The 22,370-nt window shown below is 39.5% G+C and overlaps 1 protein-coding gene across 3 annotated transcripts in view; it reads left to right on the top strand.

Moving 5' to 3' along the window:
* Positions 1-14,786, top strand: part of LOC131706680 (interferon-induced protein 44-like) — a 67,642-nt gene extending 52,856 nt beyond the window's left edge. For all 3 annotated transcript variants that reach the window (XM_059008250.1, XM_059008248.1, XM_059008249.1), the window contains 4 exons: positions 9,600-9,725; positions 10,678-10,819; positions 12,355-12,452; positions 12,939-14,786. In XM_059008250.1, coding sequence (XP_058864233.1) covers positions 9,600-9,725; positions 10,678-10,819; positions 12,355-12,452; positions 12,939-13,100 — 528 coding nt within the window. In that variant the 3' untranslated portion in view covers positions 13,101-14,786. The remainder of the gene's footprint in view (positions 1-9,599; positions 9,726-10,677; positions 10,820-12,354; positions 12,453-12,938) is intronic.
* Positions 14,787-22,370: the final 7,584 nt, after the last annotated feature.

The raw sequence follows: 22,370 nt of genomic DNA, 5'->3' as shown, positions 1-22,370 counted from the left end.
ATGTTGAAACATCTGTACTTCTAGTAGCATTTAGCTGAGCTTGTATTTCAGGGGCAGTTAATCGCCGGTTTCACAGACTTATGACTCGAATGAACTTGTTCTCTGATTCTGAGGTCACCCTTGGCCTGCCTGACCTTGTTCGGTCCTCATGAGTGTCAGTTTCTTCAAATCGTTTGATGGTCTTGGCCACAGCAGTTACAGACACTTGCAAAGTTCTTGCGATTTGTCTTAAAGATTGACCTTCATATCTTAAAGTAATTACAGACTTTTTTCTTTGCTTAACTGAGCGTATTTTGCCATTTTCTGCTTCCTTACATTCAGGAATGACAAACTTGTGCCTATGCTACCTATATTTATAGTAATCATGGACCCTCACCTGTTAACAATAATTGGTGACAAAAGGTTAATTGGGTAACATGCTAGTTAACTCGGAGAACATCTAACAAAGACACTTTTATACTTAGGCCAGTGTTCTAACACCGTGTTATACACATTTCAGACTTTTAACTGACTTGGGCTTCAGACTGAAATCCCCTTGCTTTGGGTGACCATTTCATTGAAATTGACAAGATTTACATTTTCATTTAAAAATAAAATTTTTGAATGCAATTCACTTATGATTATCAGCTTAAATAAGTACACGTATCATATAATGAAATATTAAGTGTTTATAGACAAGTTTATACAGTTAAAAGCATAGATAATCATGAAAAACCTGGTTTCAAGCAGGTGTACTCAAACTTTTGACTGGTACTGTATGTATATATATATATATATATATAATTACACACAGTGTCGTGAAAAAGTATTTGCCCCGTCTGATTTTCTGCATTTTTGCATATTTTTGACACTGAATGTTATCAGATCTTCAACCAAAACCTAATATTTGATAAAAGGGACCCTGAGTGAACAAATAACACAACAACTTGATACATATTTCATTTATTTATTAAATAAAGTTATGCAACACCCAATGCCCCCGTGTGAAAAAGTAAATCGCCCCGTTAGACTCAGTAACTGGTTACGCCACCTTTAGCAGCAATAACTGCAACCAAACGCTTCCTGTAGTTATTGATTAGTCTCTCACAGCGCCGTGGACGAATTTTGGCCCACTCCTCCATGCAGAACTGCTTCAACTCAGTGACATTTGTGGGTTTTCGAGCATGAACTGTTAGTTTCAGGTCCTGCCACAACATCTCAATGGGGTTTAGGTCTGGACTTTGACTAGGTGATTCCAAAACTTTAAATTACTTGTTCTTCAACCATTCTGATGTAGACTTGCTTGTGTGTTTCGGATCATTGTCTTGCTGCATGAACCAGCTGCGCTTCAGCTTCAGCTCACGGACGGATGGCCTGACATTCTCCTGTAGAATTCTCAGATACAGAGCAGAATTCATGGTTCCTTCAATGATGGCAAGACGTCCAGGTCCTGATGCAGCAAAGCATCCCCAAACCATGACACTATCACCATCCATGCTTGACCGTTGGTATGAGGTACTTACTGTGGAATGCAGTGTTTGGTTTTCGCCAGACATAAACGGGGCCCATGTCGGCCAAAAAGTTCCACTTTTGACTCATCTGTCCATAGAACATTGTTCCAGAACTCGAGGATCATCCAGGTGCTTTTTGGCAAACTTGAGACGAGCATTCATGTTCTTCTTAGTGAGCAATGGTTTCCGCCTTGCTACTCAGCCATGAATCCCATTTTTGCCCAGTGTCTTTCTGATGGTGGAGACATGAACACTGACCTTAGCCGAGGTGAGAGAGGCCTTCAGATCCCTGGATGTTGTTCTAGGGTTCTTTGTGACTTCCTGGACGATTTTACGCCTTGTTCTTGGAGAGATTTTCGCAGGACGGCCACTCCTGGGAAGATTCACTACTATCCCAAACTTTCTCCATTTGGACAATGTGGCTCTGACTGTGGTTCGGTGGAGCCCGAGCCTTAAAAATGGCTTTGTAACCGTTTCCAGACTGATGGGCATCAACATCTCCCCAGAGGTCTTCAGGAATTTCTTTTGTTCGTGGCATGATGTGCCTCTAGAACCTGTGTGCTGACAACTTCACTCTGATGGTAAGGGCCAAAGTTACCATCAGAGTCAGATTTATATTGGGCAAGCCTGGTTGTTAACCAAAGTACTCAAACAGCTGACCCTAATTATCCCTTTAATTGGGTTGAGTTAACTAGGGGGGCAATAACTTTCACACCTGAAGATTGCATGTTTGATTACCTTGCACACCAAACAAATAAAAGAAGCACCAAATTTTGGTGTCATTATTTTCTCTCAGACTCCCTCTATATACTACTACAACCCACAAAAAATCTGACCAAATAAATGTGCAAAAATGCAGAAAATCAGACAGGGGGCAAATACTTTTTCACGGCACTGTATGTGTGTAATATATATATATATATATATATATATATATATATATATATATATATATATATATATATATATATGCTATTCCTAATATACATTAACGATTTCGATTCTGGTATAGTAAGCAAACTTGTTAAATTTGCAGACGACACAAAAATAGGAGGAGTGGCAAACACTGTTGCAGCAGCAAAGGTCATTCAAAATGATCTAGACAGTATTCAGAACTGGGCAGACACATGACAAATGACATTTAATAGAGAAAAGTGTAAGGTACTGCACACAGGCAATAAAAATGTGCATTATAAATATCATATGGGAGATACTGAAATTGAAGAAGGGAACTATGAAAAAGACCTAGGAGTTTATGTTGACTCAGAAATGTCTTCATCTAGACAATGTGGGGAAGCTATAAAAAAGGCCAACAAGATGCTCGGATATATTGTGAAAAGTGTTGAATTTAAATCAAGGGAAGTAATGTTAAAACTTTACAATGCATTAGTAAGACCTCACCTAGAATATTGTGTTCAGTTCTGGTCACCTCATTACAAAAAGGATATTGCTGTTCTAGAAAGAGTGCAAAGAAGAGCAACCAGAATTATCCCGGGTTTAAAAGGCATGTCGTATGCAGACAGGCTAAAAGAATTGAATCTATTCAGTCTTGAACAAAGAAGACTACGCAGTGATCTGATTCAAACATTCAAAATCCTAAAAGGTATAGACAATGTCGACCCAGGGGACTTTTTTGACATGAAAAAAGAAACAAGGACCAGGGGTCACAAATGGAGATTAGATAAAGGGGCATTCAGAACAGAAAATAGGAGGCACTTTTTTACACAGAGAATTGTGAGGGTCTGGAACCAACTCCCCAGTAATGTTGTTGAAGCTGACACCCTGGGATCCTTCAAGAAGCTGCTTGATGAGATTCTGGGATCAATAAGCTACTAATAACCAAACGAGCAAGATGGGCTGAATGGCCTCCTCTCGTTTGTAAACTTCCTTATGTTCTTATATATATATATATATATATATATATATATATATATATATATATATATATATATATATATATATATATATATAGTAAAATAAGCTAAAAGTGTGTTTTCATGGTGTGGTGCCCTTTTGCTTGTGGATAAAAAAAACAGGCCAGAGTCGGAGGACCTCAGCTTGTGGGCAGGGACATAGCGGGTCAGCAGGTTGAAGAGATACTCTGGACCTGTGTGATGAAGGGCATTGTATGTGAGCAGGAGAATTTTGAAAATAATCCTGAACCCTACAGGTAGCCAGTGCAGTTGTGCAAGACGGGGGGTAATGTGTTCACGTTTTTTACATCTGGTAAGGATCCTGGCGGTGGCATTCTGAACTAGCTGCAATCTGTTGATGAGCTGAAGAAAACTGGCAGACATTCCGGCATCGATGTCTTGAATGCAAGCCGAGAGCCAGACAAATGACTGGGTTTGCATCACCACTGCATCCAGCATAGAAAACTGCATGCGTCCAGATAGGTAAGATGACATCCAGGAGAGACAGGTTCCAGAGATACCAGCATACTTCTGAAGGCGGTCAAGAAGAATGCTATGATCTATAGTATCAAAAGCAGCAGTTTCAGTACTTGATGCGGCAGGAAGACAGACTGCAGAGATTCAAGCAGATTGTTATCCATGAGATGTTTCATCAGCTGGCTGGCTACAGCCCTTTCGAGAATTTTGGAGGGAAAAGGAGGATTGGACGGAAATTAAATAAGACAGCCGGGTCAAGGGAGGGTTTGAGTACTGGTGTTACTCGGGCAAGCTTGAGGGCAGCAGGAACTGAGTCTGAATCCAGGGACAGGTTGAGAGTGTGCATAATGGAAGGAGCAAGATCAGAAACACAGAGACAGACCAGATTAGTCTACCAGGGGTCCAAGGGGCATGTGGCAGTAGTTGATTTCAACAGTTGGCCGGAAACATCAGTAATGGAGAGAGGATAGAAGGAGGAGAGAGCAGGAGGGGTAACTGGAGGCAAGTCAAGGTGGTCAAGTACAAAACTGTGTTTGTGGCAAGAGAGCGTAGAATAGATGTTGTCAATTTTGTTTCTGAAAGAAGGAGGCAAAATCATGACAGGTAAGAGAGGAGGATGAATGGGAGATGGATCTGTTGGTGGCTGGATGTAGGATTTGGTCAATGGTCTTAAAGAGAATATTGGGTTTACTGTGTCCCATAGTTATGATTTCAGAGAAGTACTTCACCCTGGCAGCAGGGAGTGCACACCAGTAGCTACCAAGATGGTCGGTCCAGATCTCTCTGTGAACCGTTAATCCAGATGACCTCCACTTGCACTCAAGCTTGCGGCAGGCAGACTTAAGCACTCGAAGTTCAAGGGTGTATTATTATTTATTTATTTCTTAGGAGACGCACTTACCCAGGGCGACTTACAGTTGTACCATGGGCAGGTGTGATTTTTCCTCACCGTTCTTATTGTAAGCGGGGCAATGGTTTCAATGATCTGAGTAAGGGGGCGTTGTAGAGGGTCACCACATTGTCAACCAAGGATGGGAGAGTGCCAGTTAGAGGGTATGAAGAGACACATTCTGCGGGTTTTAGAGGATTTAGGTGCTTTAAGATTAATATTAAAACTGATTAAGAAATAGTCAGCGTGAGATATCTGAGATGGAGAGATTGGAGAGGTTAAGTCCTCTGGTGATGAGCAGATCCAGGGTGTATCCACGGATGTCAGTGCGGACGTTGACAGATTGAGATAGCCCAAGACAGTCCAGGAGCTTGATGAAGTCAGTCACTAGAGGTGAAGAAGGCTAGTCGACATGAATGTTGAAGTCACCTAGGAGTTGGATTTTGTCAGTAGAAGTGCAGACGAGGGAGAAGAATACCGAAAACTCAGCAATAAAAGCCGTAATTGTCTGGTGGACGGTAGATAAGTGACGGACATGGGAGAGGAGAGCTTGATTACGAGATGCTCAAATTGCTCAACTGAGAAAGCGAGCACAGATTTAGCAATAACAGCCCCTGCCTTGGCCAGTGAGACGAGGCTTGTCAAAGAGAGAATAGCCATTTGGGGTGGCTAGATGTAGTAAGTGCACATCGTTTATAGAGTGCCGGGTTTCAGTTAGACAGAGAAGATCAAGATTAGCATCAGTTACAAGTTCAGTAAGAAGCAGAGATTTGTTAGTCAGAGGATGACAATTGAAAAAGCAGGCAGTGTAGGGGAGAAGGAGTTAGTAGCGGTATCTGGAGCAGGTACTTACCAGTGTTTATTCTAGGAGAGGAGAAAGAGTGAGCACGCTTTGTCCAGGGGATCCAGACGTTAGGTGTCAGAGTAGGAATGAGGCCTGTAGTCGCCATTGGGAGAGATTGGGAAAAGGTCCTTGCTCGGACTGCCACAGCTCAGACTGCCCTTGGACGTGTGGCCCTTAGACTGTCACAGCTCAGACTGCCCTTGGACATGTGGCCCTTAGACTGTCACAGCTCAGACTGCCCTTGGACGTGTGGCCCTTAGACTGGCTGGCGCTTAGAACGGCTGGCGTTCTAAGACACTGTTTGCCAATTTATACTGTCCTGCAGGTCTAGAGCTGGTCCAGTTTACACGCTATCAAAATAGATTTCAATCTACCACAGCTCAAACAGTTTAGAAAATGTATTACTACAAACAGCAGCTGAAGTCATTAGCAAACTAGCATTTAGACTCACTTATCAATCTGTAACAAACTTACCTAGTATAAAATAACTAAACACCTAGGTCATAGGAGTATACTGACACAGAGGATAAAACACCAAATACTGCGGCCCCAGCAAGTAAATCAGTACAGCATAAAACAAGGATTTCACAGGAACCAAGAGAGTAAACTTCAACAGGATCTGTTTATTAGATACTACTATTAGCAAATATAGCAGTAATGAAATGTGTGTACATGGAGAAATCAGTATAGTAGGACTTAAACAGTATCAGAAAACTTTCAAGCACAAACCACCATTTCAATGTTAAATAAACCAATCATTGCAGCTGGTAGAAAAGATACATTTATATATCATGTGTTTTAATAGCTACATGCATAATACCGTTTAGAAGGACCGTTAATTGCAAACCATTACTACAGAAACAGAAGCAAACTAAAGATATGCCTCTAAATAATTAGACTGCTTATTCAAAAATCTACACGGCTGCACTTTACATCTACACAGAAATAGTTGCACATCAATGTTTTAGTCCCGGTCTTATAGCAAAAAGTACAAAAAAAAAAAAAAAAGTCCAATACAGTTCCCAAAAAATAACAAAAAGATATCCAATAAAACAACAAAAAGAAAACCACTCTTCAAACAAAAACAGAATGGCCAATCAAAAATATATATTTGTAATATCCAATATCCAGCAGAAATAAAAAAGGATTGATCTCACCCGGTCACAGTGAATCTGCTGTGCAGCTCCTCCAGTTCATATCACACCGGAAATCTCATAAGGTTGAAACTTATTCTTGGTCCATAGCAATTGAACAGTGATACAAAGTAGCAAATCAAACCGAGGGGTTGTTAGAACGGCACGTGAAACAAGAGCTGCGTGTTGGTATAACTGCATGTTTGCAGCGCTATTCTTAGTCCCAACACATACTGAAAACATAGGGGAAAAAAGTAAAAAAAAAAATAGCTGCACGCAAAACACAGGCTAACACTTTTATAAGGTTTTGGAAACCAACTACGTTTGTCATCCATAGAAGGAACAGGGAGTCCCCATACCTGGCTTTTTTGTGCTTTTATACCTTACCAGTAACATGCTCCCAAAACAAAGGAATCTCCACCCCCAACTACGGATAAGACGGGGCCACATACAACCATGCATAGCCAGAAAATTACCGTATTAACCCTAATATAATAAGATAGTAAAACATGAATTATACCTCATGGCAAAGGAGTTAAAAAAAACTAGGCAACAACAAAAAGAATATATGGAGCTGAAAAAGATGCATTGACAGTGAACTAGAATGCCTGGCCAGGCTTACTGGCGTTCACTTCAGAATGTGCAGGTGCTGCGCTTATTGCAGCACGTTGTGTGGCGGTGGCTGAGTGACGTCAGCCCGAAAAGCATATTATTAATAACTCAGAAACAATAATAGCAAAAACATTTGTTTCAACAGCACAAACCGGCACAAACGAATGAGGAAAGTTTGGTTCAATTCTGGTATTGCAGGGGGGCTGAGTGACGTCACTGCCCAAAAAAATAATTGTTAATATCTTAAAAACTATAGTGGCACAAACATTTGTTTTAAACGAATGATATATGACTCAAAGTTTGTGCTGTTTGTAGGGGGGGGCAACTTCACAGAGCTCTATTATTGCTCTGAGCACACTCTTAAACTCAGGGGAGACGTTTAAGGAGTACAGAGATGTTTTAAACTCCTGTAAGTGGTTTTCTTTGTGCACTAGGCTTACAATATGTCCAGGCAACTTTTTAATAATCAAGAAAATCACACCGACTCATTTAATACAGTGGAAGGTAAGAACAAGTTTGAATTTATATCTCATTTATATTGATGCATTGCTATAAGGTATAGGAATTATATTTTAGCTTTGGAGAGTGATATATTGGATGTTTTAGGATTTAGCGGGCCTTTTATGTTTAAATACGGTGTTTCTGCTCTGCAAATGTTAGATATGATGTTCATGAATAAGTCTTTTGAGTTTTATCCGATAGTTTCTCTTTAATTTTCATATCAAAGCTGTTTAAAAATGTAAACATCAAATTGACGTGCGCAGCGGTTCTAGTTAGTCAGAAACTATGGCGGTTCTAGTGTTAATACTTGTGTTTTTTAACCGGAGCAGTTGCACTTGTCGCACAGAAAGCCATTGTAAGTGGTAACGTGTACTACTATGACTAGCTCCAGCACCGTGCTCACTCGCACCCTGAATGCATGCATGCCACTGGGATCCCCTGGGTCCCAAATCCTGAAAAATATATTCCGGTATTGCACTGCGGTCACCATGATTTTAGAACTTGAACTGTTATCAAAGAAAATTCCTTTTCAAATTATGTGTAAAATACAGGAAAAAGTCTGTCCTGGGAGCTGTCTTGGACTGACTCCCGGTAAATAAGAGAGAGTTGACAGGTCTGAGGTGAGGGTTTGCGTTGTCAGGACAAGACGTGTGGTGATACCGGACCTAAAGCCTCCAGGAAATAAGGATTAGTACCAGACACTGTTTTCTAGGGTTCTATTTTTGTTTTGTATATTTTTCAAAAATGTGTGCGATATATAATTCTATTGTGTGCTCTTGCTTGTGTTTAGGTCTGTAAATCGAGAACACCCGATAAATAGTGAAGTCTCGCTAAACTGAGTGTTTGTCTGTATTGCTGCATAGAATAAACCGAGGTGTTTCCAGTCCAGTTTTCGGGCGCACGTTTCCCTTCTCTCGCAGGTGTGGGGATCTGTAGTGAAGGGTGTTGCTTTGTTTATTTTTATTCATTTATTTTTGGTATTTATTACGTATGGTTTGCATGATTTATTCATTTTGATTTGTCACGTTTTAGATTCTTTGGATCACTGATTTTTCTAGCTTGTATTAACGTTTGTTTTTTCTGTTTTGTTTGATTGCTGCACGGTGTGTTTCTTTCTTCATTTAGGCACCTTTGCATGGGGGGGGGGGGGGGGGGGTCCTGGGGGTCCGGACCCTCCTCTTTCATTAAAAATGTCAATATATTATTTACTTTAACGGTATGTTTTGTATCAGGTATCCCCCCTTCATGACAGTCTGGATCCGCCCCTGCTTTGGTGATAGGAGATCTGTGCCTGACGTGTCCCTAACTCATTTTTGTCTATGGTTCTGAAGCGAGCCTCATAACAGTTTTTTTTTTTAAATTTGTAACTCATAATCCACCATATATGTGTTTGATTTTTAAAGAAAACAAACAAAAAAAAACAGTTTATGCTAAATGCATTCTTTTGTTACTTGTAAAAAAAAATTGCACTTTTGTAATTCATGTCTCACTACTTTTTATTTCATTGAAAAGTGTTTGCAGTTGTCGGAATGTGGTTAAGTACTTCATGTTAAAAGACCAGATTGAGTTCCTTCTGCTCTATATTTAACCTGGGGGTGGTGCAGTCGAGCAAGTTTTGTATCACTTTGTTAATTTGGGTTTTCTGGGCTTGTGTGTTAATTTACCTATACCTATAGCAAGTTGCACATAATATCAATGCATAAGGATAATAAATATGAGCATTGTATAATTTCTTTGCAGCTAAGATGCCACAAATTCACTGAGAAGATCAAAATCTTTGATACAGCAGGATTTGAATTGGAGAAAACAGAAAATGCCATGAAAATATTAAAGATCATAGATGGTGAAGTGGCTGAAGGCTCAAAGGTATGTAAGTAATGTTAATGCAATGATGTGTAAAAGACTTGTAGAAAGCATTTTGAAAGTGCATTGGCTCCTTTGAGTGGCTCAGCAGCTGTAACATCATTGAATACTATTTTTACACAGTATGATGCAATGCAAGTGAATACAGTTCTCTCTTCCATCATTTACAGTGGCATACAGAGAAACAAACACACCATGCATTCACAACTAATGCTTTCAGCTCATTTATTATTATTACTATTATTTATTTCTTAGCAGGCGCCCTTATCCAGGGCAATTTACAATTGTTACAAGATATCACATTATTTTTACATACAATTACATTATTTTTTACACGTTATTTTTACATACAATTACCCATTTATACAGTTGGGTTTTTACTGGAGCAATCTAGGTAAAGTACCTTGCTCAAGGGTACAGCAGCAGTGTCCCCCACCTGGGATTGAACCCATGACCCTCCAGTCAAGAGTCCAGAGCCCTAAACACTACTCCACACTGCTGCCCATATATTGTGACTTTCAGCTCCTTTTAAAATTCAGATTCATGCCAGAAGTAGATACAACTTTCAAACAGCCTTAACTAATTTTTTAATGGCAAATGTAGCATGCTGGACTTGATTTTTTTACACGTATCTTTGCATCATGCTTTTTTTTTGGGAGGGGGGGGTAATTCTCCCTATTATTACTTAAACTATTGCTAAAACTGTGTGAGTTAAAACCACAGCAATTAACCATACTTAATAAGTCAGTTCATTTATTCCCAGCAGGTCATTTTAATAGACCTCAGTCCCTGAATAGCTAATCGGCTTCTCAATGCATATAGATGACTAACTGGAGGCATTAAAAAGAAAATTGTAATAATCTCTTTTAAAATTGACTTTTCTTGGTAATATTTTAAGTATCTTTTGAGAAATGGTAACTGTTTTCTAAAACTTATTTTTGTTTTTATTTTTTAGTTTGACGATATTCTGAAAACAAAAAGCTCAATGGAAGGAGACAAAATCCACTGTGTTGTGTTGGTTATATCAATTCACAGCGCTGAAAATCTGGCCTTGATTCAGTTTTATAAAGAATTCATTGGAATGCTCACAGAGACTGGTAATATATCATTAGCATTGTGTGTGCCAATTCCTGTGTGTGTGTGTGTGTGTGCGTGTGTGTGTGTGTATATATATATATACTTTATGTGCTCGATATACAATTTTTTTGTTTTTTATTTTGTTTTGTTTCTTTTCCTCCTTCTCTTGCTTTCTCTCTCTCATATATATTATATATCCCTGCAGCTGCCACCAGGTAAACATCTTCACCTGTTGAGAATAGAATAAATACTGTGCTCATGCCCAATTTGTATGCCAATTAGAATTTGTACGTGCCACTTAGCAAATCCATCTCTAAGTGTGACTCTTGTTTATTTACATTGTAGTTACCTAATAAACGTCTGTGTACTTACACAATTACAGTGTCCATAACTACAATGTACTTGATACAAGTGCACAATTGTATCAGAAAAGGGTACGGGTTAGGTGTGTTAGGGTAAGGTGTAGTTATGATTAGGGTTGATGATAGGATGAGATAGGGTTAGGATTATATTATGCATACATGTAAGTACACATGCATTGCTACTAAGTATCTACTACATAAATACACAGTAATTAGAGTCACTTCATGTAAAGTGTTATCACAGTTAGACACCCTGTAAAGACTAACAGGATCTTAAAACTCGCTTTAAACAGACCCAGACCAAACTACTGTAAAACCCTTAAACCACACCTTACAAGTACACCACAGTTTCTCATTTCCCCAACAATTGTTTTAATATATCTTCTGCAGTGGTCATTACCTGAAGATAACTTACCTTGTGTTTGGTTAAGTGCTCCTTCCTTCAGCTCACTGTGGTAGATTATCTAGCTGGTAATGACTGCTGCGTTGAACATTACTGCTTAAATAGGTCTGGTGGAGAGTCCCCGAGTGGCTCATCTGGCAAAAGCAGTACCACACGGCGTGCAGGATGAGTCCTACAGAGCAGGTTCAAATCCTGCCTGTGCGCAGTTAGACGGTCTGTGATGGGGACTCCAAGGGGGCGTTGCATTGGATCTGACGCTCCCAGCGGGTTAGGGAGGGATAAACCAGCAGGGACTGTCTGTCCTCATCAAGCCACAGTGAACTCTACAGGCCAGACAGCTGGTAAGCCTGGGCAGAGATCTGCAGGGCTAGCCTTTGTCCTCCAGAGGTCAGTACCTCACTGATATCCGCTCTCGGTTTGCTGGGTGTGAAAAGGAAGTTGGCTTGGTTGTGGGATAGGAGGATACCCACTGAACCTTCAGATCTGCTCTGCTGGGTGGAGATCGCTGTTCGGTGAGGAGAAACGATGATAGTTGAAGATTCCAAATTAGGGGTAAAATAATTGGGCACTAAATTTAAAAAAAAAAAATAGGCCTGTTTTCAGTGATCCTGATTAGCATTTTTCTTGGGTAACCCCTCCTACAGGGGTGAAGGAATATTAGGTTGTTGATGATTAGTGTTAATCAAGTCTGTTAAATGAGATGATTGACCTGAAACATGATCTTTTTTTTCTATCCACTATCACTCTAGACGCTATATAACACAAACACTTATAATGTATCACTTTTCAGGAGTACCATGCCAGCTGCTTGTTACATGCGTTGATGAACTTTTTGAGAAGACTGAGGATTTGAAAAGTCTGTACAGGAGAAGAGATATAAAACAAAAGGTGAGTCAAAACAATATCAACATGGATTGTAACATACGCTAATAAAATCCAGGGCTCTTCAAGAAGATTTAGTTTCCCAGAGTCCAAGTAGCACTAGACCTGAACTGATAAATGGGTGATTTTCTTTTCAAGTAAACACTAGATACAGGAAAGAATAACTGTATGAAGTTAAAATCATTTCTTATAAACATCAACTGATTTTGGTGAAATGCAGTAAAATCCAAACGTCCAGAAAACGGTCATCCTTTTTGGATGGGTCAAGGGTCAACCCAAATGTTCAAGTGTTTATTTTTAATACAACAGCGATTGTTTGTGTGGCAATAAAACAAAGAAATATAGAGAGAGAAAAGCTGCAAAATAAAAATGAAAATCGCAGTGGAGTATTTCTGGAGGACATCAAGTACAACATGTTTCACACGACACATGCAGCAGGCATTGAAATGTGCTGTTCTTTCTAAACTAATACTTTATTCATTTCTCTTTCAGATTGAAATGTTAGCAAAGGAGATGAGAATTTCAATGTGCAATGTCCTTGTGGTTTCAAACTACTTCGAGGGGGAGAAAATTAACCAAATAAAAGGAACTCTGCTGTTGGAGGCGTTTGCTCAAATGCTGATGGCTGCAAAACCCTTTCAAGAGAGAATGTAGAGTATCACCTGTCACACCTGAAGCACGCTGAGTCCATTACTCAATTGGTTAATTGATTGCTAATCGGAGAATAGTCACTTGGTATATGGGGAAGTTGATTCCTTTGTTTGGAGAGAGCCTGGGAGCAGCAGGAGGCTGGTGTCCCAGATACAAGAAGTATCACCCAGTCAGCGCTATCACAGAGTTGCTTTTTGTATTTATGAAAATTCAAATCATACTCTTTGTACACTTTGTTAAATCCATTTCTAAGCTGTCAGCTTTGCATAAACAGAAAAAATGTCAATAAGCAGCTCTGAATTATTCAGCATGTAATCTACTGTTTTATTATCATTTTATGATTTTTTTTTTTAAAATACTCTACTTGAGTACTCTTGTTTAAATCTAGTTCTGACGTCAATTAATGATCTTTGAATTAATCAGCAATAACCTTTGCTGAACCTTACAGCTTACAGATACTCTGCAATAATGTTAAAGACTGGGGAAAATGAAGAATGTAAATCACAGGTGAGCATGAGTCTTAGTTTTCATAACATCATAAATGAAATGGGAATGATGTTTTTTTGAAATAAATAAATAAAATATGCCTTTGTTTCCTATTTACGCAGCACTCATGTTTGCTGTTGCTATTGTATTGTATTGTATTGTATTGTATTGTATTGTATTGTATTGTATTGTATGGTATTGTATTGTATTGTATGGTATTGTACTGTACTGTATTGTATTGGCCAGTCTGTCTAATAAGGGGGTTCATTCAAACACCTTTCAGATGTATTAACTTCAGGATGTTCACATTACTAACCACTGTATTTGAAAATCCCATCTCATACATTTCCCATGTACTGTAATATAGCTTCCCTTATAAAATTGCTTGGATAAATTAAGTGCTGTGATTGGCTGAACAAAATCACATGACTGTGGTAATAATTGTCTTACCGCACGGCTATGACATCATAGACCAACTTACTTACCTGATCTATTAATATTACTACGCCTTAATAGTAACAATGATCTAAACAGTGTTTCTGTAGGTAAAAATGTCAACATACAACTGAAACAGCATTTAAATCACTCAACAATCTTTTTTTTCATCTCTGTCACTTAGAATTACAGAAAAAATGGCAAATATACTGTGGTATTTATTTAGTCAGAGAACAGAACAAAGAAAACTCTGAGGCAAAAGACATCTGAGAAATCACCACGCAAGTCTCATTCTGCATGTAATATATACAGGCACCCTTGATAAAGATGAGCAAAAAAGGCTGTATAAAATAAACAACACAGGTAATGAGCTATATTTTATGCTCAAATATATGGGAAAACTATATTCTTTTATTCTAATACAATTGCTCAGAGAAAAAAGGTTTTTTTTTATTAACAAGTAATAGGGCAGCAGTGTGAAGTAGTGGTTAGGGCTCTTGACTCTTGACCGGAGGGTTGTGGGTTCAATCCCCAGTGGGGGACCCTGCTGCTGTACCCTTGAGCAAGGTATTTTACCTAGATTGCTCCAGTAAAAATCCAACTGTATAAATGGGTAATTGTATGTAAAAATAATGTGATATCTGTATAATGTGATATCTTGTAACAATTGTAAGTCGCCCTGGATAAGGGCGTCTGCTAAGAAATAAATAATAAAACATTTTCTCAAAAAGATAGGTGTCAGAATTATTGGCACCCCTAAATATTCCTATAAATAAAATTAAAAAAAAATTAAATATGCATTAACATTCTACTTCTTTAAGTTCATCCCATTCTTAAGGAACTGTATTGTGGCCTTTCAAGGCTTCCTGTTTCACTGGCGTATAAAAATGAGGTAACACGCATATGAAATCCATTTGTCATCCATCACCATGGGGAAAGGCAAAGAACTCACAAATGAAAAGAGACAAATGGTTGTTGACCTTCATAAGTCAGGCAATGGGTACAAAACAATAGCTAAAAAACTAAATATACCACTTACCACTATTAGGGCAATAATTAAGAAGTTCAAAACCACTGGAACAGTGGTAAACTTGCCTGGTAGAGGACGCAAGTGTATCTTACCCCCACACACAGTGAGGCGGATGGTTCGGGAAGCAAAGGGAAATCCAAGGGCCACAGTTGGAGAATTACAGAACTTGGTTGCATCTTGTGGTCACCAAGTCTCCAAATCTACAATTAGACGCCACCTCCACGCCAATAGGGTATTTGGAAGGGTTGACAGAAAAATCCTTTATTGAGAGCAACCAACAAACGTAAGCACCTGGAGTTTGCTAAACGGCATTGGCACTTCGATTGGAACCAGGTGCTATGGTCAGATGAGACGAAAATAGAGCTCTTTTGCCATGCACACCAGCGGTGGGTTTGGCGTCGAAAGAAGGATGCGTGTGAGAAAAGAACCTCATACCTACTGTAAAATATGGTGGTGGATCTTTGATGTTATGGGGGTGTTTTGCTTCCACTGGTCCTGGGGCCCTTGTTAAGGTCAATGGCATCATGAACTCTACCCAGTACCAGGACATTTTAGCCAAAAACCTGGTTGCCACTGCCAGGAGGCTGAAACTTGGCCGCAAGTGGATCTTCCAGCAAGACAATGACCCCAAGCACACATCAAAATCCACAAAGAAATGGTTAATTGACCACAAAACCAACATTTTGCAATGGCCATCTCAGTCTCCGGACTTGAACCCCATTGAAAACCTGTGGTTTCAATTGAAGAGGGCAGTCCATAAGTGCAGACCGAAGGATATCAAGGATCTGGAAAGATTCTGTATGGAGGAATGGTCTAAGATCCCTCCCAATGTGTTCTTCAATCTCATTAAACATAGAAGACAGTGCCATTATCCTTGCAAGGGGAGGGTGCACAAAGTACTGAAAACAAGGGTGCCAATAATTGTGACACATTTTTTGGAAATAAATTTATAATTTGAGAAATGTGTAATTTTGGTTGATTCCATTGAATCATTAATAAAGTCAAATATATTCCACATGTTGGAAAATTACATTATAGCTCAGTACTGGGATTATTTATTTTATAGAGTCTTTTTTGCTCATCTTTATCAAGGGTGCCAATAATTTTGGAGGTGACTGTATATGTGAAGGGTGTAGCTAACACCACTCCTTCATGTTCTATTGGGTCCCACATTTTACTCTAAATCATACTCATCAAATCATACATACTGCAAGCTACAACATTAACTGTACTGTACTAGGGATCTGATATCCATTAACTGCACTGTACTGTAGATCTGGGATCCATTAACTACAGCACAGTCTAAATAGCTCACTGTTGACACTAAGGGGGCAATGGTAGTACAGTGCAGCTGCAGTGGGGAGAGGCTGGTAGAATGGGACCACAGTGTACTAACTGGACCCTAAATGCAGAGACACCAATCAAAACAATCCTCTCACCTCCTATTGTCTTAATTAACATCATCATTGACCCCTCTCTTTAAAATCCACTATCTTACATCTTATTAGCTGTATTAACATGATCACTGATCCCTCCCTTCTTTAAAATCTCTTACCTGCTATGGACATGTGCGCCTTTATGAGTTTGCGTCTTTCTCCCTCCATTTCACATTCCGTCTCTCCACTGACGAGCTGGGTTAGATTGACATACCAGCTTTTTCCACAAGGGGGAGACAAAGATACAGCTCTTTCGACTGTGCTGTAGTTAATGGAGCTCAGATCCCCAGTACAGTCAGTGGAGCTCAGATCCCCAGTACAGTACAAGACATTCATTTTTTATTTTGTTTTGTATTGACTTACATTTATTTTGGCTGATGCTTTTAGTCAAAGCGACTTACAGTACCCATTTATACAGTTTTTTTTTTTTTTTTACTGGAGCAATCTGGATAAAGTACCTTGCTCAAGGATACAGCATCAGCAGTGTCTCCACCTGGGATTTGAACCCACGACTCTCCGGTCAAGAGTCTAGAGCCCCCCTAACCACTACTCCAAATATTATTATTATTTGTTTCTTAGCAGACGCCCTTATCCAGGGCGACTTACAGTCGTAAACAAAAATACATTTCAAGAATCACAGTACAAGTATTAATACAGTTAAGAGCAAGATAAAATACAATCACTTTGGTTCTAGCAAGTACAAGTATATGACAAAATACGATTCAATAACGGAGCAGATAACAGTGTCAGTGATAGTTATATCAGGATATAATTAAATACAAAATACTACAGATGAAATGATACTTGACAGATTACAGTACTCTAAAGTACAGGGCTAAATGCAGTAAAATAGGGAGCGGATAAGAGTGCATTTAAAAAAAAAGTGCATTTAAGGAAGAGTGATAAAGTGTCCAGATGGAAAAGAGGAGTTTCTACAGGTGCTGTCTGAAGAGGTGAGTCTTGAGGAGGCGCCGGAAGGTGGTCAGGGACTGGGCAGTCCTGACATCTGTAGGAAGGTCATTCCACCACTGCGGGGTAAGGGCGGAGAAGGAACGGGCTCTGGAGGCAGGGGAGCGTAGAGGAGGTACAGCCAGTCTTCTGGAGTAGTGGAGAGGTCGAGTGGGGGTGTAGGGAGAGATGAGGGTCTGGAGGTAGCTGGGTGCAGTCTGGTCAAGGCATCTGTAGGCGAGTACAAGAGTCTTGAACTGGATGCGAGCGGTGATCGGGAGCCAGTGGAGTGAGCTGTGCAGTGGAGTTGCGTGGGAGAAGCGAGGCAGAGAGAACACCAGGCGAGCAGCGGAGTTCTGGATGAGGTGGAGCGGACGGGTGGCGGACACAGGGAGGCCAGCCAGGAGGGAGTTGCAGTAGTCAAACAGTATATGCACTACACTGTGTTAAACTCCATGTTGTAATGTTGGACTGAGCGTCCTACAAGTGCTGCTCTGATTTCTAACCTAATAGAACTTCTGATGCTGCATATAGATTGTGTGGCAGAGAAGGGGGAGGAGACAAATTGTAGTGTGAGAGGGTTTGTAGGACTATAATTCCCAGAATGCTTCGGGACTGCAAGGGAACTAGGAAGCACCTGAGGCCAATGCGCCTCTTTACATCACATCCGCTGCTAGGTGTTTCTAAACAAGCGGGCGAGTCAATGGCAAACGGCATTAGTGCGTTTTGAAACCTCTGTAAATTGAATTGTAAGACGTCATTTTTAATGTAAATCAAACAAGCGTAAACAGCGTGGTCTAGTGTTGTGCTGCAGACTGCAACCACCATTCAGAAACTTCCTGAGAAAGAGAAAACTGCAGTTTCGTTACGTCGATTCTATGTCTTGCTGGTCCCTAAATGGCAAGACATGCCGTTTTGTAGGAAACTGTCCAAATAATAGGCTACTAATAAAAAATAAGCAGCACAATGTGTGTATAGACATGTCATTTTATCATGTTCGTTGTTATTATTATATTACTGTATATTGCAGAGATGAAGCACAATTGTTAAAATGCACTGTAGAATAATACATCGGTGTCAGCTAGTCCACGTATCTTTCATTAATCAACTACTAGAATTCTTGTTTAAAAATACATTTTAAATCATTTATATTTACTTTACACATAAATTATAATAAAATCCGAGCGTGAATTTAGCGAGAAGCTTGCCTCAACATCGTAGGTTTGAAACTGTTTTGGTTTTCAAGACACTTTTTTTTTTATTAAGCTCATAGTGAAATCTGGAATGGATCAAAGTGCTGTGCAATGGGAGTCTTATTTTCATCCCTGCGTTGTAACTGCAATTTAATATCATTAGACTAGACCAGGGGTCTCCATCCTTTGTCCTGGAGAGCTACTGGGGCGGCTGGTTTTCGTTTCAACCAATCTCTCAGTTGATGTAAAGACACCTATAAACCCTGCTGGATAGGGGCTCTCCAGGACCAGGGTTGGAGATCCCTGCTCTATACTGTACTGGAATTACATTGTAACTGCAGTTAGACTGTACTGAATTACATTGTAACTGCAGTTAGACTGTACTGAATTACATTGTAACTGCAGTTAGACTGTACTGGAATTACATTGTAACTGCAGTTAGACTGGACTGGAATTACATTGTAACTGCAGTTAGGGTGTACTGAATTACATTGTAACTGCAGTTAGACTGGACTGAATTACATTGTAAATGCAGTTAGGGTGTACTGAATTACATTGTAACTGCAGTTAGACTGTACTAAATTACATTGTAACTGTAGTTGGACTGGACTGGAATTACATTGTAACTGCAGTTAGGGTGTACTGAATTACATTGTAACTGCAGTTAGGGTGTACTGAATTACATTGTAAATGCAGTTAGGGAGTACTGAATTACATTGTAACTGCAGTTAGACTGGACTGAATTACATTGTAAATGCAGTTAGGGTGTACTGAATTACATTGTAACTGCAGTTAGGGTGTACTGAATTACATTGTAACTGCAGTTAGGGTGTACTGAATTACATTGTAACTGCAGTTAGGGTGTACTGGAATTACATTGTAACTGCAGTTAGGGTGTACTGAATTACATTGTAAATGCAGTTAGGGAGTACTGAATTACATTGTAACTGCAGTTAGACTGGACTGAATTACATTGTAAATGCAGTTAGGGTGTACTGAATTACATTGTAACTGCAGTTAGGCTGTACTGGAATTACATTGTAACTGCAGTTATGGTGTACTGAATTACATTGTAACTGCAGTTAGACTGGACTGAATTACATTGTATCTGCAGTTAGACTGTACTGAATTACATTGTAAATGCAGTTAGGGTGGACTGAATTACATTGTAACTGCAGTTAGGGTGTACTGAATTACATTGTAACTACAGTTAGACTGGACTGAATTACATTGTAACTGCAGTTAGGGTGTACTGGAATTACATTGTAACTGCAGTTAGGGTGTACTGAATTACATTGTAAATGCAGTTAGGGAGTACTGAATTACATTGTAACTGCAGTTAGACTGGACTGAATTACATTGTAAATGCAGTTAGGGTGTACTGAATTACATTGTAACTGCAGTTAGGGTGTACTGAATTACATTGTAACTGCAGTTAGGGTGTACTGAATTACATTGTAACTGCAGTTAGACTGGACTGAATTACATTGTAAATGCAGTTAGGGTGTACTGAATTACATTGTAACTGCAGTTAGGGTGTACTGAATTACATTGTAACTGCAGTTAGGGTGTACTGAATTACATTGTAACTGCAGTTAGGGTGTACTGGAATTACATTGTAACTGCAGTTATGGTGTACTGAATTACATTGTAACTGCAGTTAGGGTGTACTGAATTACATTGTAACTGCAGTTAGACTGGACTGAATTACATTGTAACTGCAGTTAGGGTGTACTGAATTACATTGTAACTGCAGTTAGGGTGTACTGAATTACATTGTAACTGCAGTTAGACTGTACTGAATTACATTGTACCTGCAGTTAGACTGGACTGAATTACATTGTAACTGCAGTTAGGGTGTACTGAATTACATTGTAATTGCAGTTAGGGTGTACTGGAATTACATTGTAACTGCAGTTAGACTGTACTGAATTACATTGTATCTGCAGTTAGACTGTACTGAATTACATTGTAACTGCAGTTAGACTGTACTGAATTACATTGTAACTGCAGTTAGGGTGTACTGAATTACATTGTAAATGCAGTTAGGGTGTACTGGAATTACATTGTAACTGCAGTTAGACTGTACTGAATTACATTGTAACTGCAGTTAGGGTGTACTGAATTACATTGTAACTGCAGTTAGACTGTACTGAATTACATTGTATCTGCAGTTAGACTGTACTGAATTACATTGTAACTGCAGTTAGACTGTACTGAATTACATTGTAACTGCAGTTAGGGTGTACTGAATTACATTGTAAATGCAGTTAGGGTGTACTGGAATTACATTGTAACTGCAGTTAGACTGTACTGAATTACATTGTAACTTCAGTTAGGGTGTACTGAATTACATTGTAACTGCAGTTAGACTGTACTGAATTACATTGTAACTGCAGTTAGGGTGTACTGAATTACATTGTAACTGCAGTTAGACTGTACTGAATTACATTGTAACTGCAGTTAGGGTGTACTGGAATTACAGTGCAGGGATGGAAATAAGACTCCTATTGCACAGCAGTGTCACCTATTTCAGCATACAAGGTAAATTACCTTGTATGTTGGAGTGATATAAAAGTGTGTAAGCATTATTCAGAATGAACTCCCCTTGCTTACGCTTGTTACTGCACTTTTGTTTGAATATAATAAGTGTTTGATGGTGTGAAAGGGTAGCGTTGCCGCCGCGTCTGACTGGCGGTAGGAATGACGATACGGAGGTGGAAGATTGCAGCTCAGCTGCTCCCAGTCCTCTCCCTCAACTAACCAGGGAGCTTTATCCCAGCTCCTGATTCATATACACTGGGGCTAATCAAGCTTGTAGTAAAACCTGGAGTGGATGGAACTGCTATGCAATAGGAGTTTTATTGTCATCTCTGCAATCTAATTGTAGTCTGACTGTAGTTACAATGTAGTTCCAGTACAGTGTAGTCTACTGATATTAAATTGCAGTTACAATGCAGGGATGCAAATAAGACTTCTGTTTCAAATCAGAAACACAGCTGTGCTATCACAGTGCAGAGGCAGGAAGCAGGGAGCACAACCTGTTGCTCCCAGTCCTTTCCCTAAACCCTTGTCCTGGGGGACCAGTGTCTTATGGTTTTTGTTCCAGCTGAGTCCTCAATTACTGTACTTAATTGAGCCCTTAATTGAACTAATAATTTGCTTAATTAGACCTTTTTAATTGTTTTCAAGTTCTAAGTTTTTATAGGTAACTTTAAATCTGCAACTATTTAAGAGCTGAAAACAATTAAAAAGGTCTAATTAAACAAATTATTAGTTCAATTAAGTAACTGAGTGCTCAGCTGGAATGAAAACCAGAAGACACTCTGCCCTAAACTAACCATGGAGCGGTCTCCCAGCTCCTCTTTCATACCATGGGATTGGGCGTAACTTATCATCAATTAATCAGTTAAGAGCTGGCCACATTCTGCACATGTTAACCGCATCCCTGTAAAACTGTAATTCAAAATAATACACAATTAGAATGAAACAAACATTATTTACAGGTGCAGGGCTTCAGATATTTACATGAGAGTTTTCTTAAGAGTTTATTGTAGCTGGTGCAAGTAGGCAAGGTCTGTCCTGGGGAGAAGCAATGTGGGGACTTGTAAGTATAAAGCTTAGGTGTTTTTCTCAGTGAGGGTGAGAGGGGGGTCGGGTCAGGGTTATTGAGACCTGCTGGCTTTTCCTGTTGAATCAAGCTGGTAGTGAAACCTGGAATTAAACTATTGTGCAAAAGGAGGTT

This window comes from Acipenser ruthenus, chromosome 36, assembly GCF_902713425.1.
Source record: "Acipenser ruthenus chromosome 36, fAciRut3.2 maternal haplotype, whole genome shotgun sequence".
Taxonomy (NCBI): Eukaryota; Metazoa; Chordata; class Actinopteri; order Acipenseriformes; family Acipenseridae; genus Acipenser; species Acipenser ruthenus.
Note: the sequence above shows the minus strand (reverse complement) of the source record. Positions and strands in the feature narration are given on the sequence as shown.